Source organism: Anomaloglossus baeobatrachus, chromosome 7 (assembly GCF_048569485.1).
Source record: "Anomaloglossus baeobatrachus isolate aAnoBae1 chromosome 7, aAnoBae1.hap1, whole genome shotgun sequence".
Taxonomy (NCBI): domain Eukaryota; kingdom Metazoa; phylum Chordata; class Amphibia; order Anura; family Aromobatidae; genus Anomaloglossus; species Anomaloglossus baeobatrachus.
The window spans coordinates 295,145,784-295,160,809 of NC_134359.1; the positions used below are offsets into that span (position 1 = coordinate 295,145,784).

At 45.1% G+C, this 15,026-nt stretch overlaps 2 protein-coding genes across 2 annotated transcripts; both read right to left on the reverse strand.

The window, feature by feature from the left end:
* Positions 1-2,110: 2,110 nt before the first annotated feature.
* LOC142246441 (E3 ubiquitin-protein ligase TRIM39-like) lies at positions 2,111-4,322 on the reverse strand. The gene has a single exon (XM_075319494.1). The coding sequence runs from the start codon at positions 4,320-4,322 to the stop codon at positions 2,751-2,753; it is 1,572 nt and encodes a 523-aa protein (XP_075175609.1). The 3' UTR covers positions 2,111-2,750.
* Positions 4,323-10,560: 6,238 nt separating this feature from the next.
* LOC142245602 (nuclear factor 7, brain-like) lies at positions 10,561-12,681 on the reverse strand. Its single transcript, XM_075318451.1, has one exon. The coding sequence runs from the start codon at positions 12,640-12,642 to the stop codon at positions 11,077-11,079; it is 1,566 nt and encodes a 521-aa protein (XP_075174566.1). The 5' UTR covers positions 12,643-12,681; the 3' UTR covers positions 10,561-11,076.
* Positions 12,682-15,026: the final 2,345 nt, after the last annotated feature.

Sequence of the window (15,026 nt, forward strand, 5' to 3'; positions counted from 1 at the left end):
GAGATGACAGTAGGTGCGTGTAAGTGTCTATGGAGACGCGAGGAGCTGGAGGCAGATACAGACATCCTGCTGCAAGGTCTCCTGAAATGACAGTTACACCTCTCCATAGAATATTATCAGCAGCAATTGTCATCTCCTGTCTCAGTAATGGGAAAGTCTGAACATAGGTTTTACCTGTGAAATGAGAATTCTGAGAAATAAAGAAGAGTCCAGGATTTCTCCGATAAAATGGGAAACTTTGTTACGCATGTTAACGTTATCTATTCATTTATGCAGGGGGGATAAAACAATGGTCACTCTGGGACACATTGTACTGTATGGAGGGCTATATGGGGCACATTATAGTGTATGGAGGGCAATGTGGGGCCCATTATAGTGTATGGAGGGCTATGTGGGGCCCATTATCATGTATGGGGGGGCTATGTGGGGCCCATTATTCTGTATGGAGGGCTATGTGGGCCCATTATTCTGTATGGAGGGCTATGTGGGCCCATTATTCTGTATGGAGGGCTATGTGAGGCACAATATTCTGTATGGAGGGCTATGTGGGGCCCATTATTCTGTATGGAGGGCTATGTGGGGCCCATTATTCTGTATGGTGGGCTATGTGGGGCACATTATTCTGTATGGAGGGCTATATGGGGCCCATTATTCTGTATGGAGGGCTATGTGGGGTCCATTATTCTGTATGAAGGGTTATGTGGGGCAAATTATTCTGTATTCTGTATAGAGGGCTATGTGGGGCCCATTATTCTGTATGGAGGGCTATGTGGGGCCCATTATTCTGTATGGAGGACTATGTGGGGCCCATTATTCTGTATGGAGGGCTATGTGGGGTCCATTATTCTGTATGGAGGGTTATGTGGGGCACATTATTCTGTATGGAGGGCTATGTGGGGCCCATTATTCTGTATGGAGGACTATGTGGGGTCCATTATTCTGTATGGAGGGTTATGTGGGGCCCATTATTCTGTATGGAGGGCTATGTGGGGCACATTATTCTGTATGGAGGGCTATGTGGAGCACATTATTCTGTATGGAGGGCTATGTGGAGCACATTATTCTGTATGGAGGGCTATGTGGGGCCCATTATTCTGTATGGAGGGCTATGTGGGGCCCATTATTCTGTATGGAGGGTTATGTGGGGCACATTATTCTGTATGGAGGGCTATGTGGGGCACATTATTCTGTATGGAGGGCTATGTGGGGCCCATTATTCTGTATGGAGGACTATGTGGGGCACATTATTCTGTATGGAGGGCTATGTGGGGCACATTATTCTGTATGGAGGACTATGTGGGGCCCATTATTCTGTATGGAGAGCTATGTGGGGCCCATTATACTGTATAGAGGGCTATGTGGGTCCCATTATTCTGTATAGAGGGCTATGTGGGGCCCATTATTCTGTATGGAGGACTATGTGGGGGCCATTATTCTGTATGGAGGGCTATGTGGGGCCTATTAATCTAGATGGAGGGCTATGTGGGTCCCATTATTCTGTATGGAGGACTATGTGGGGCCCATTATTCTGTATGGAGGGCTATGTGGGGCCCATTATTCTGTATGGAGGGCTATGTGGGGTCCATTATTCTGTATAGAGGGCTATGTGGGGCCCATTATTCTGTATGGAGGGCTATGTGGGGGCCATTATTCTGTATGGAGGGCTATGTGGGGCCCATTATTCTGTATGGAGGACTATGTGGGGCCCATTATTCTGTATGGAGGGCTATGTGGGGCCCATTATTCTGTATGGAGGACTATGTGGGGCCCATTATTCTGCATGGAGGGCTATGTGGGGCCCATTATTCTGTATGGAGGGCTATGTGGGGCCCATTATTCTGTATGGAGGGCTATGTGGGGCCCATTATTCTGTATGGAGGGCTATGTGGAGCCCATTATTCTGTATGGAGGGCTATGTGGGGCCCATTATACTGTATAGAGGGCTATGTGGGGCCCATTATACTGTATAGAGGGCTATGTGGGGCCCATTATTCTGTATGGAGAGCTATGTGGGGCCCATTATTCTGTATAGAGGGCTATGTGGGGCCCATTATTCTGTATGGAGGACTATGTGGGGGCCATTATTCTGTATGGAGAGCTATGTGGGGCACATTATTCTGTATGGAGGGTCATGTGGGGCCCATTATTCTGTATGGAGATCTATGTGGGGCACATTATTCTGTATGGAGGACTATGTGGGGCCCATTATTCTGTATGGAGGGCTATGTGGGGCCCATTATTCTGTATGGAGGGTCATGTGGGGCCCATTATTCTGTATGGAGGACTATGTGGGGAAAAAGAGGAAATCAATGAAGGAGTTCCAGTGAGCATCAGAGATTATGTAAGGGGGAATCAGGAGATTAGGGCGGAAATGTATAGCGGGGCACAGGCAATGCTTTGTAAATCATTGTCCCCTCATACCAGGCTCCCCTTTACCAAAGGCTATGATGTTCTGCCATCTTGTCCTCTCACTACACACTTTATTGTAATCCCACCCAGAGATCTACATCACCAAAATCTGGACCATGAAAAAAGAAGAATGAAAAAGATCCCATGTATAAAATTAAAAAACAGGTTCTTCCGGGAGTCAGAAGTACAGGCCGGCCGCCATGTAGGAGTGTCACGCCTTACACCCTGCCCTACAGCAAACACAGTGAGAGTGCTGGAGGCAGCACATAGCTGAGATAAATATTTGCACTGCTGGTGGTTCTACAATGGCAGCTACCTGAGAACAATAGCCTGATTGAAGATTAGTTAAGGATTCTGAGGCAAGAGTCTGGGAATAGATAAAAGGCGAGGTGCAGCGGCTCGGAGAAGGAGGCGGTGAAGGTGTGTAAGTGTCTGATGGGGTCACACACCTGAATGAAGGACAGCCGCCCGGCCTCATAGTCCAGATACACCCCCACAACCCGCACCGGAGGGTCGGATACCAGCTGATTCTGGGTGTTGTTATGAAGAGCTGTAAAAAAGTAATTTGCACATAAAGCCCATGATTTGTCATTATACCCAATGAACGACTCGTTACCCACCACCTTCCTCTCCAGACTTTGCCCGGCCACTCCTATCAGCCATCTCTCCGCCTGACTCACGTCCACCTCCCAGTAATGTCTCCCGGAGGAGAAGCTGCGGGAACTAAAGACCTGACGAGACTTGAACCTCTCGGGTCCATCAGGTCTGTCCTGCGATGTATCGGAATAAGAAGCAGATCTGAGATCCTGAGATATGATAATGTTATTATGAGCCGTGTCTATATCCAGTAATATGTCCGATTTCTCCATCACTGAGAACTGTCTCTTTATCCTTATAAACATGTCGTCCGCAAAGTGTGCAAGTCCCCGGTGTAATATCTGTGAGACTGATACGTAATCCTGAGTCCCAATGTTCCTACCATCACCGATGACATCGGGGGTCCAGTGACTGATGCCATCACTACTGTTCAGCTCCGTCAGGAAGGTGGGTGGATCATGGACCTTACACAACTCCTCAGCCTGGTAGATCTTCCTCACGAGCTCATATCTTTGTTTCTCGAGTTCTTGGGTCAAGTTAATGATTGGCAACAAGACTTGATTTTCCTGCCTGGAGATCTCACAAAGGACTCTTCTCTCTAATACGCTCAGTTGATCCCTGAGGTCTTTGAACAAGGAGCGTACTCGCTTAGTGATCTCAGTGGACCTCATCTTCTCATCCTTCCTATGGTCCTGTAGATTGTGGATTCTCTTCTCAATGTCCTTCTGCTCACAGCTCAATTTCTCCATGATGTTCTCCAGTTTCACCTTCTCTTTTTCAAAGGCCACGTCCAGTAGTGATGAATCATGACCCTTGTGGTCTCCGGCCACCCAGCAGGACACACAGATACAGGCGTTATCTATAGGACAGTAGTATTTCAGAACTTCCTTGTGTGTGGAGCATTTTCTTCCCTCCAGGGTAACATTAGGGTCAACTAATGTATGTTCTGATGACTTACTGTGTCTGCTCAGATGCTTTTCACAAAAAGACGCTTCACACTGCAGACACGTTCTTACAGCCGGGGTCAGAGAATCACAGTAAGTGCAGAAGGTTCTGGTCTCCTCCATCTCAGGCTGTGTAGACGAGAAACGCTCCACTACATTCTCCAGCTTCCTGGTCTTCTCCAGGGCCGGATGCTCTGGATATTGTGCTCTGCAGTCAGGACAGGAATACACTCCAGCCGCCTCCTGTGCATCCAGCGCACTCACAATACACGAGCGGCAGAAGAAGTGTCCACATCTCAGGGATACGGGGTCTGTATAGAGGCTCAGGCAGATGGAGCAGTCCAGCTCGTCCCTCAGCTCAGCAGACGCCATTGTAGTGGGAAAGAGCAGGAACCGAAAGCTAAAAAGTTTCTCCACATAAGAGGCGGAGAGTTTTGTGAAGCATTAACCCATGTTTGTAATGAAAGTAACACTAACTTTTATTTATCCAGTTGCAGAGTCCATTTTGTTGTTATCTAGACATGCAAATGTACGTCCACACCTGAGCTGCCCCAGAACCTCATAATACACAACTCATTTGCTGCAGAACCTCATCATACGTACCTGAGCTGCCCCAGAACCTCATAATACACAACTCATTTGCTGCAGAACCTCATCATACCTACCTGAGCTGCCCCAGAACCTCATAATACACAACTCAGTTGCTGCAGAACCTCATCATACCTACCTGAGCTGCCCCAGAACCTCATAATATACAACTCAGCTGCTGCAGAACCTTATCATACGTACCTGAGCTGCCCCAGAACCTCATAATACACAACTCAGTTGCTGCAGAACCTCATCATACCTACCTGAGCTGCCCCAGAACCTCATAATATACAACTCAGCTGCTGCAGAACCTTATCATACGTACCTGAGCTGCCCCAGAACCTCATAATACACAACTCAGTTGCTGCAGAACCTCATCATACCTACCTGAGCTGCCCCAGAACCTCATAATACACAACTCATTTGCTGCAGAACCTCATCATACCTACCTGAGCTGCCCCAGAACCTCATAATACACAACTCATTTGCTGCAGAACCTCATCATACGTACCTGAGCTGCCCCAGAACCTCATAATATACAACTCAGTTGCTGCAGAACCTCATCATACATACCTGAGTTGCCCCAGAACCTCATAATACACAACTCATTTGCTGCAGAACCTCATCATACGTACCTGAGCTGCCCCAGAACCTCATAATATACAACTCAGTTGCTGCAGAACCTCATCATACATACTTGAGCTGCCCCAGAGCTTCATAATACACAACTCATTTGCTGCAGAACCTCATCATACGTACCTGAGCTGCCCCAGAACTTCATAATACACAACTCAGATGCTGCAGAACCTCATCATACGTACCTGAGGTGCCCCAGAACTTCCTAATACACAACTCAGTTGCTGCAGAACCTCATCATACCTACCTGAGCTGCCCCAGAACCTCATAATACACAACTCATTTGCTGCAGAACCTCATCATACGTACCTGAGCTGCCCCAGAACCTCATAATACACAACTCATTTGCTGCAGAACCTCATCATACGTACCTGAGCTGCCCCAGAACCTCATAATACACAACTCATTTGCTGCAGAACCTCATCATACGTACCTGAGCTGCCCCAGAACCTCATAATATACAACTCAGTTGCTGCAGAACCTCATCATACATACTTGAGCTGCCCCAGAGCTTCATAATACACAACTCATTTGCTGCAGAACCTCATCATACGTACCTGAGCTGCCCCAGAACTTCATAATACACAACTCAGATGCTGCAGAACCTCATCATACGTACCTGAGCTGCCCCAGAACTTCATAATACACAACTCAGATGCTGCAGAACCTCATCATACGTACCTGAGTTGCCCCAGAACTTCATAATGCACAACTCATTTGCTGCAGAACCTCATCTTACGTACCTGAGCTGCCCCAGAACCTCATAATACACAACTCAGTTGCTGCAGAACCTCATCATACGTACCTGAGCTGCCCCAGAACCTCATAATACACAACTCAGTTGCTGCAGAACCTCATCATACGTACCTGAGCTGCACCAGAACCTCATAATACACAACTCAGTTGCTGCAGAACCTCATCATACGTACCTGAGCTGCCCCAGAACCTCATAATATACAACTCAGTTGCTGCAGAACCTTATCATACGTACCTGAGCTGCCCCAGAACCTCATAATACACAACTCATTTGCTGCAGAATCTCATCTTACGTACCTGAGCTGCCCCAGAACCTCATAATACACAACTCATTTGCTGCAGAAACTCATCATACGTACCTGAGCTGCCCCAGAACCTCATAATACACAACTCATTTGCTGCAGAATCTCATCATACCTACCTGAGCTGCCCCAGAACCTCATAATATACAACTCAGCTGCTGCAGAACCTTATCATACGTACCTGAGCTGCCCCAGAACCTCATAATACACAACTCAGTTGCTGCAGAACCTCATCATACATACCTGAGCTGCCCCAGAACCTCATAATACACAACTCAGTTGCTGCAGAACCTCATCATACGTACCTGAGGTGCCCCAGAACCACATAATATACAACTCAGCTGCTGCAGAACCTCATCATACGTACCTGAGCTGCCCCAGAACCTCATAATATACAACTGAGCTGCTGCAGAACCTCATCATACACAAATGAGTTTCTGCAGAACATCATAATACACATATCAGCTGCTAAGGGGGATGGGTGTCAGATACATCAAAATCAAAACATACGTATACAACACAACAAGAAAGCAAGAAAAAAGAGGGGACTAAACCGAGAAAAATTCTAAAGAAATATTTTTAATAATAAAAAGCAAATAGGAACAAGTATAAGATAGATGCTGTGCAAGACAATGCAATTGTAAAAAAAAATATTAAAAAAAATAATTTGCAGAAAAATATATATTTCTCAAAAAAAAAAAATATATATGTATATACAGTAATATATGTGTGTGTGTGTGTGTGTGTGTATATATATATATATATATATATATATATATATATATATATATGAATGTAAGGTGCACATAAGCAAAATAGAGCATTACAAAGAAAAAAAAATATATACCAAAATCAATAAAGTGTTCAATGCAGAAATATATATCTACATAGCATGTGAGTACATATAAGTATCAGCATATGCATAAAGTGCTAGTGCCATATAAATAGTCCACTATAACATATATACAGATGTAGATAAATAACAGCCTATTGCTAATGCAGTGATTAATCCTGGGGCAGTATATATGTAGATTTGTATGACTGCAAGGAAGAAGCCCCACATGGGACTCACATCAATGCACATAAATGTATCTGCTAAAAGCCGTTGATGAAGCACCATCAGAGTGATATAACAAAATAAAATAAATGATTTTCCTAAGTGGACACACAGCGTGCTAAGCCACCATGGACGCCTAAGGCTGTATGCGCACGCTGCGTTTCTTACCGCATTTTTGGGCGGTTTTGTTGTCAGCGTTTTGCATGCGTTGTACTAGCATTTTTGTCAGAAGAAACGCAGGTAACCAACATTGTTCCAGGATAAATAAATACTGTTGTGAAGAGTCTTTCTCTTTCTTTCTCATCTGTCTCTCTCCCTCTCTCTCCAAAAGTGACCGTGCGATCTGCGGTCATGTCACTCAGAATGAACATGGGTGAACCCGTGACGTTACTGCCGCAACACACTTGGTATTGCGGGTCCCGCAGCTGTGACGTCACGGGTTCACCCGACTTCATTCGGATCTCATGACTCTGTCTGCGCTCACAGCGTTCAGTCATGCTCTATGGCTCTCGCTGTGACAGGACAGGGATGTAGCAGAGCTGAATCGCTGTGGGACCTCATGTGGATTACTTCAGCCCTGCAGGGGTGTTTGGGTGTTAATAAAGTGGTGAAAGAGGGATCTTTTTGCATTTTATTCTGCATAAAGGATTTTTGGGGGGGTTGTGTTTATCTACTTTCACTTATAGATTAGTGATGAGGGCAGGGTCTCAGACACCTGCCATCACTAAGCTAGGACTTAATGACAGCTGTAGGCTGCCATTAATTCCTTATTACCCTGATTGCCACCGCACCAGGGCAATGGGAAGAGCTGTGTCCAGCGCCAGAATTAGCGCATCTAATGGATGCGCCACTTCTGGGCCGGCTGTGGGCTGCTATTGTTAGTCTGGAAAGGACCAAATAACGATAGCCCTTCCCACCCTAATAATATCAGCCCCCAGTTGTCTGCTGTACCTTGACTGGTTTTAGAAAAATGGGGGGACCCCACATCATTTTTTTTTTTTTTTAATAAATCAAATAATTAAAAAAGTGTGGGGATACCCTCTATTTTTCATAACCAGCCAATGTACAGCAGACAGGAGAGTTGCAGCCTGCAGCTGTTGCTCTTCCTGTGCTGAATATGAAAAATAGGGTGGGGGCCCACATCATTTTCTTTACCAAAAGAAAATTAAAAAAACAGCAGACCAAGCTAGCTATCCCTCTATCGAGCTATTCTGTCATTTCTTTATATCTGTTCTATCTATCCATCTATTCTAGCTTTCTATCAATTATCCTATCCTATCATATTTTGTTTGTCCATTAAAAAACGCATTGAGAAAATCGTGGCAACAACGCATTTCAAGCGGGGGTTTTTTACATTTCCAGGCTCTCTGTGACAAGGTGCAGTTTTGGTTGCAGTTTGGATGCAGTTAAAACTGCAGCGTGCGCATGTAGCCTAAAGCGGGCTTTACACGTTGCGACATCGATAATGATATATCGTCGGGGTCACGTCGTTAGTGACGCACATCCGGCGCCGTTACCGACATCACAGCGTGTAAACCCTAGGAGCGGCGATCACCGATCGCAAAAACGTCAAAAAACGTTGATCGGTGACACGTCGCTCCTTTCCATAATATCATTACTGCTGCAGGTACGATGTTGTTTGTCGTTCCTGCAGCAGCACACATCGCTGTGTGTGAAGCCGCAGGAACGACGAACATCTCCTTACCTGCGTCCACCGGCAATGCGGAAGGAAGGAGGTGGGAGGGATGTTATGTCCCGCTCATCTCCGCCCCTCCGCTTCTATTGGCCGGCCGCTTAGTGACGTCGCGGTGACGCCGAACGCACCTCCCCCTTGAATGGGGGATTGTTCGACAGTCACAGCGACGTCGCCGACCAGGTATGTGCGTGTGAAGCTGCCGTAGCGATAATGTTCGCTACGGCAGCGATCACCAGATATCACATGTACGACGGGGGCGGGTGTTATCGCGCTCGACATCGCTAGCAATTGCTAGCGATGTCGCAGCGTGTAAAGCCCGCTTAAGGTGTGAGGAGTGTGGAGACAGCCTCGGGTCGGTAAGAAGAGCTAGAGTCCAGCTACAGCCCTCAGCCTGTCAAGACAGGTACAGAATGTGACTATCCACTGCCTACAATCACCGGAGACTTCACCACCTGATAGCGTTCTGGCCTAGGATTCTCTGCCATATACTCAGGTGTGAGAAACCTCCTCTGTTCTTAGTGTTTGTGTAGTACCCACGGGGCAGATGTTAAATGTACTCGTCACTGGGCCGAAAATATCAGGTCTGGGATGTCACAGGTTTCCCTGCCCGGCTTCGGGGCCCCGAGGTGTACACCAAAAGGGGATGAATGAATGAGATGATGGGGATGAAGGATGTTGGTAGTAGTAGTTGTCTCATGATGCCACATGTTAGAATGCTGTATATAAGATCCCACTGGTGGTGGCTGCAGCTTGTAGGCCCCAAATCTGATGACAGCTTCCCTTTAAGATGAAAGGAAAGTCAGTGATTGCAGTTACTAACATGTCTTATTGTCTCCATTTGGCCATCATCATGGCGGTTTCACCCATTAACAGATTTGTCACATGAAATTTTTTAGCGCCTTCTATTTGCAGCACATTTCCACATACATTTTCCCCTTAAGCAGGCGACTACAACACTGGCTGTCGGGAAATGCACCCTTCATCTGTCAAGGGCTACATTTAACAGACCTTGGCAGATGGTGGCACCAAGAGAAATCCGAGAAATCTTGACCACCTCCACCTTATACTCATCTGGGAGGCGCTAATAATCTCCATCCAGTAGGAGGATGTAACCTGCGAGCATACTGTCCTCCTTGATAATTGGGGGTGTGACATCGAAGCCCTCAGTGATGCAGTATAAAGCACAGCAGTAGTACCGGCTGAGCCTCCGGTCACTCAAAACTGAAAAAAAGAGTTTTTCATAAGGTCGTAATTTGTGAAGTCGCAAGTAATTCTAATTCAAGACATCGGACCTTATTGATCACATCCTATATCCCCATATGGCGATTCCTAAAGCTTAACATGGACAAAACAGAGTTCCTTGTCTTTCCTCCTCCTCACTCATCTCCTCCAACAAGCCTTTCCATCAAACTTGTACCATCACCCATTCCCTGTAGACTGTGAGCCCTCGCGGGCAACGTCCTCTCTCCTCCTATACCAATCTGTTTTGTACTTTTAATGATTGTTGTACGTATACCCTCTTTCACATGTAAAGCGCCATGGAATAAATGACGCTATAATAATAAATAATAATAATAATTTTGGCAAATATTTTATTAGAAGTAAAGCGAACAAGAATATAACAACTAATAGTAAAGAAAACAGCTATTGATTTGATAAAACCAAGTCGAAGCCCTGACCACCTGTTTTATTACAGCAGCCAAACATAAACCGTAAAATTTCTTTCATTCAATATCATAGACATATTCTGATATGGCAGAATGCCAATGGCAATAACTGAAAAATCTATAAAATGCATCAGTTTTGGTTTTTTTTTTACTTGAGATAGTTTAATTAAAAATGTCTTATCAGTTACTGCACACAGCTTCTATACAAACTTATGAATCTCCATGGTAACAGACTACAGACCCTGTGTAGTCGGATCCTGCACTCGTAATTCCTTCTGCCTCCTTTCTAATCATGATGTGGTAAGTTAGCAAGAACTGAAAGATGGAAGAAACTATTACCAGGGGATCAGACTACACAGGGTTTGGAGACCAAACATCACAATTTTCCAGTTATTATGGCTCTACAGTCAACATATTGTTGGAATTATTTTACGATTCTGATGATAGAGTCTTCATACAGATAGAAAGCGGGATAGAGCGGCTCGGAGAAGGAGGCATTGAAGGTGTGTAAGTGTCTGATAGGGTCACACACCTGATAGAAGGACAGACGCCCGGCCTCATAATCCAGATAGACCCCCACAACCCGCACAGGAGAATCTGATACCAGCTCTTTATGGATCTTATTATGACTCACAACTAGATTATCATTCATCCACAAACCCCAGGATTTCATATTGAAGCCTATATAAGATTTGTTACCCCTTTTCGAACTTTCTGCTACCACTCCAAGAATCCAATTCTTTGCCTGACTCACATCCACCTCCCAGTAAAGTCTCCCCGAGGAGAAGCTGCGGGAACTTAACACCTGACGGCATCTGAACCTCTTGGGCCCATCGGGTCTGTTCTGTGATGTATCAGAATATGAAGAAGATCTAAGATCCTGTGATATAATAATGTTATTATGAGCCGTGTCTATATCCAGTAATATGTCCGATTTCTCCATCACTGAGAATTGTCTCTTAATCTTCATGTCATTCAGATCATCAGCAAAGTGTAACAATCCTCTGTGTAATATCTGTGAGACGAGGCCTTCATCCACACATGGAACATCTCTTACATCACCGATGACATCACAGCTCCCAGCACTGATGTCACTGGTGTTTACATCTTCCTGTAGGAAGGTCAGTGGATCAGTGTTACATAATCCCTCAAGATGATTAATCTCCTTGGTCAGTTTGTCCACCTGAAGCTCCACCTCTTTGACCACATCAGAGACTGAGAGTGAGACCTGATCCTTCTGTCTGGAAATCTCTCCCTGGATTCTCTCTTCTAGATCATCCAGCTTCTTCCTGAGATCAGTAAACAAACCAGTGACTCTATCAGCGAGTCCAGATGATTTTTTTTCCTGTTCTGCCCCATGATCCTTCAGATTCAGGACTCGTTTTCCAGCTTCTTCTCTTTCAGACTTCAGTTTCTCAATAACAGGCCTCAGTTTCTCTTTCTTCTTCTCAGAGGCCACATCCAGTGGCTCCACCTCATGTTTCTGGAAGTCTCCGGCCACCCAGCAGGACACACAGATACAGGAGTTGTCTCTAGGACAGTAGTATTTCAGCACCTCCTTGTGTGTGGAGCATTTTCGACACTCAAATGACACCGTAGGTTCAATTAGATTGTGATTCACAGACTTGTTGTGGGCTGCGAGATGTTCCTCACACATTGAGGTCTCGCACTGTAGACAGGATTTCACAGCCGGGACAGGAGACTTTGTACAGAAAGTGCAGAAGATTCCGGTCTCCTCCATCTCAGGCTGAGTAGATGAGAAACGCCCCACTATGTTCCTCAGCTTCCGGTTCTTCTCCAGGGCCGGACGCTCCGGATATTGTGCTCTGCAGTCAGGACAGGAATACACTCCAGCCGCCTCCTGTGCATCCAGCGCACTCACAATACACGAGCGGCAGAAGAAGTGTCCACATCTCAGGGATACGGGGTCTGTATAGAGGCTCAGGCAGATGGAGCAGGTCAGCTCGTCCCTCAGCTCAGCAGACGCCATTGTAAGATGAACGAGCAGGAACCGAAAGCGAGAAAGTTTCTTCACACAGGATGGGCGGAGGATCTCTGAAGCAGAATTAACCCGTAGACTTCTGGAAGTGATAGCCACACTATGTATACAGTAGAGTGTCTCAGATTCTGCAGAACCTCACATTGCAGAATCTCTGCTGCGGCGGCTACGATTTGTAGTAATAATAAGGCGTTCTAGTAAATTACGAGAATATTACAAGTCCCAGAGTAGGTCTACGATCTGTATGGATGTGCTCAGCCTGCAGCCTCGTATTTTTTGATAATCATGGAGTCTTTTGGTAACTTACAGTATTCTAATCATTTATTTGGGGGACAGGCGGCATCACTAGAGGGTTAATAACATCACACAAGCAATGCACCTGAAGAACAAACTGGGAAATCTTGACGCATTCGAATTACAGACAAAGTTTCTGTAGTTATATAACAAGACTTGTGGGTGACACCGTCATTATGGAGGCCGAGCCTAAGTTATTCTAACACTAAAGGCCGCTTTACATGCTACATGCAACGATATCGCTAACGATATGTCGTCGGGGTCACGGAATTCGTGACACACATCCAGCGTCGTTAGCAACGTCGTTGCGTGTGACACCTACTGTGAAGGTAGCCTGAGCTATATAGGTTATTTGTTCAAATGTAATAAGATTATCTGTGTATGTAAATAATCAAAATATATATGTAGTTGCATAATTATCTGTGTGTCTATATGACAATTGCACAGACGCCATAATATGATTCTAAGCTGTATGTTCAAGAAAGGGTTAACAAAGAACGAGTGAACAGATGTATAAAAAATGAACTGTGAAGCCTTTTTAGTGACAGTCTTATCAGTGATTTCAAACAAAGACAGAATGTTCTAACTAGATAATCAAGCCAGAATAAATAATGAACAGAAAGGTATATCATAATATGCTGAAAGAATTTTATAATTGTGATTTTCTCACAGCTGAAATAAGGGATGTAATGTGTGGGATGATCACTCCCTGTTCTTGCTTCAAGGTCAAAGTTGAATGTTGTATGGTATAATTATGAGTCTCTTGAAATACACGAGTCAGTCACCTGTACTGGCTCAAAACAGTGAACACGTCTCGTTGTGATCATTGTCTGAGTTATTTAATATATCTGCGCAGATCGCTAATTTGGGCCCGTTCTTTGGATTTGCCCTGAACAAAGACTCCATTAGCAGTCTTACCCAAATTTCTCCCTTGACACTACGAGCGACGGCTAACGATCTGAAAAACGGCAAAAATCGTTGATTGTTGACATGTTGTTTCTTTTCCAAATATCGTTGCTCATTTTCGACGCAGGTTGTTCGTCGTTCCTGAGACTGCAGACATCCCTACGTGTGACACCCCAGGAATGACGAACAACAGCGATCCTACATCCTCCGGCAACGAGGTGGGAGTGACGTTAATGCGGCTGTTCTCTGCCCCTCCGCTTCTATTGGTGGGCCGCTGTGTGACGTCGTTGTGACGCTGCACGAACCGCCCCCTTAAAAAAAAAAGAGTTTCTTCGCCGGCCATAGCGACGTCGTTAGGAAGGTATGTGCGTGTGACGCGTACTAGCGATATTGTTCGCCACGGGCAGCGATTTGCCCATGATGCACGCACGACGGGGGCAGGTGCGATCGCTAGCGGTGTTGCAGCATGTAAAGCGGCCTTTAGAGATGAAGAATTCTTCCTATAACTTTAAATCCTTCCATCATCTACCAGTAAGGAGGTCCACGTTCACTGCTTTCTCCTTTGAAGCTGAATGTTGGAAATCTGAGGAACAATCTATAGAACTGGATTTTCTCCTACAGCTTTTTACAACACTAAAATATCCTTTTAAAGAAGTAATATAATTGAGTATTTTTTTTTAAATAGGTCTTCAGTTCACATATATGGACACAGTGCCTGGGAGACCTGTCTACTGTGAGAATACAATATATTTTTCTATATGCTTTTTTACTATGATAATATATATATAGATTTTTCTATATGCTTTTCTATAACCACATTTTCTTTTTTATATGAGTAAGAAGAGAGAGCCTGTTTTCTGATTATTGCTTCATATCAGGAAAACAAGTGTGTATACACCAAGGTCAGTAGCTGACGTCATGAGACAAGGGCCCCTCCAGCGATGGTGGATTGAAGAGAAGGCACCCCGGAGCTACATGACAACGGCGCCACGAGCAGTGGAAGGGCAGGAGAGGGAAGTCCTAAAGAGGGATAAACGTCACAGACTTTCTGCATATGTTTTAATATAGCTTATGGGATACTTAGGAATTTTACTAAGAGATTAACCCATAACTGCCCTATAAAAGTCTTGTAAAAAATAAAGCACTTTACATGTGCACTTTCACTGAGAAGGTAT

Bases quoted from the DNA above. Each gene is read 5' to 3' on its own strand.
- LOC142245602 (XM_075318451.1), bottom strand. From the start codon at position 12,642: ATGGCGTCTGCTGAGCTGAGGGACGAGCTGACCTGCTCCATCTGCCTG.
- LOC142246441 (XM_075319494.1), bottom strand. From the start codon at position 4,322: ATGGCGTCTGCTGAGCTGAGGGACGAGCTGGACTGCTCCATCTGCCTG.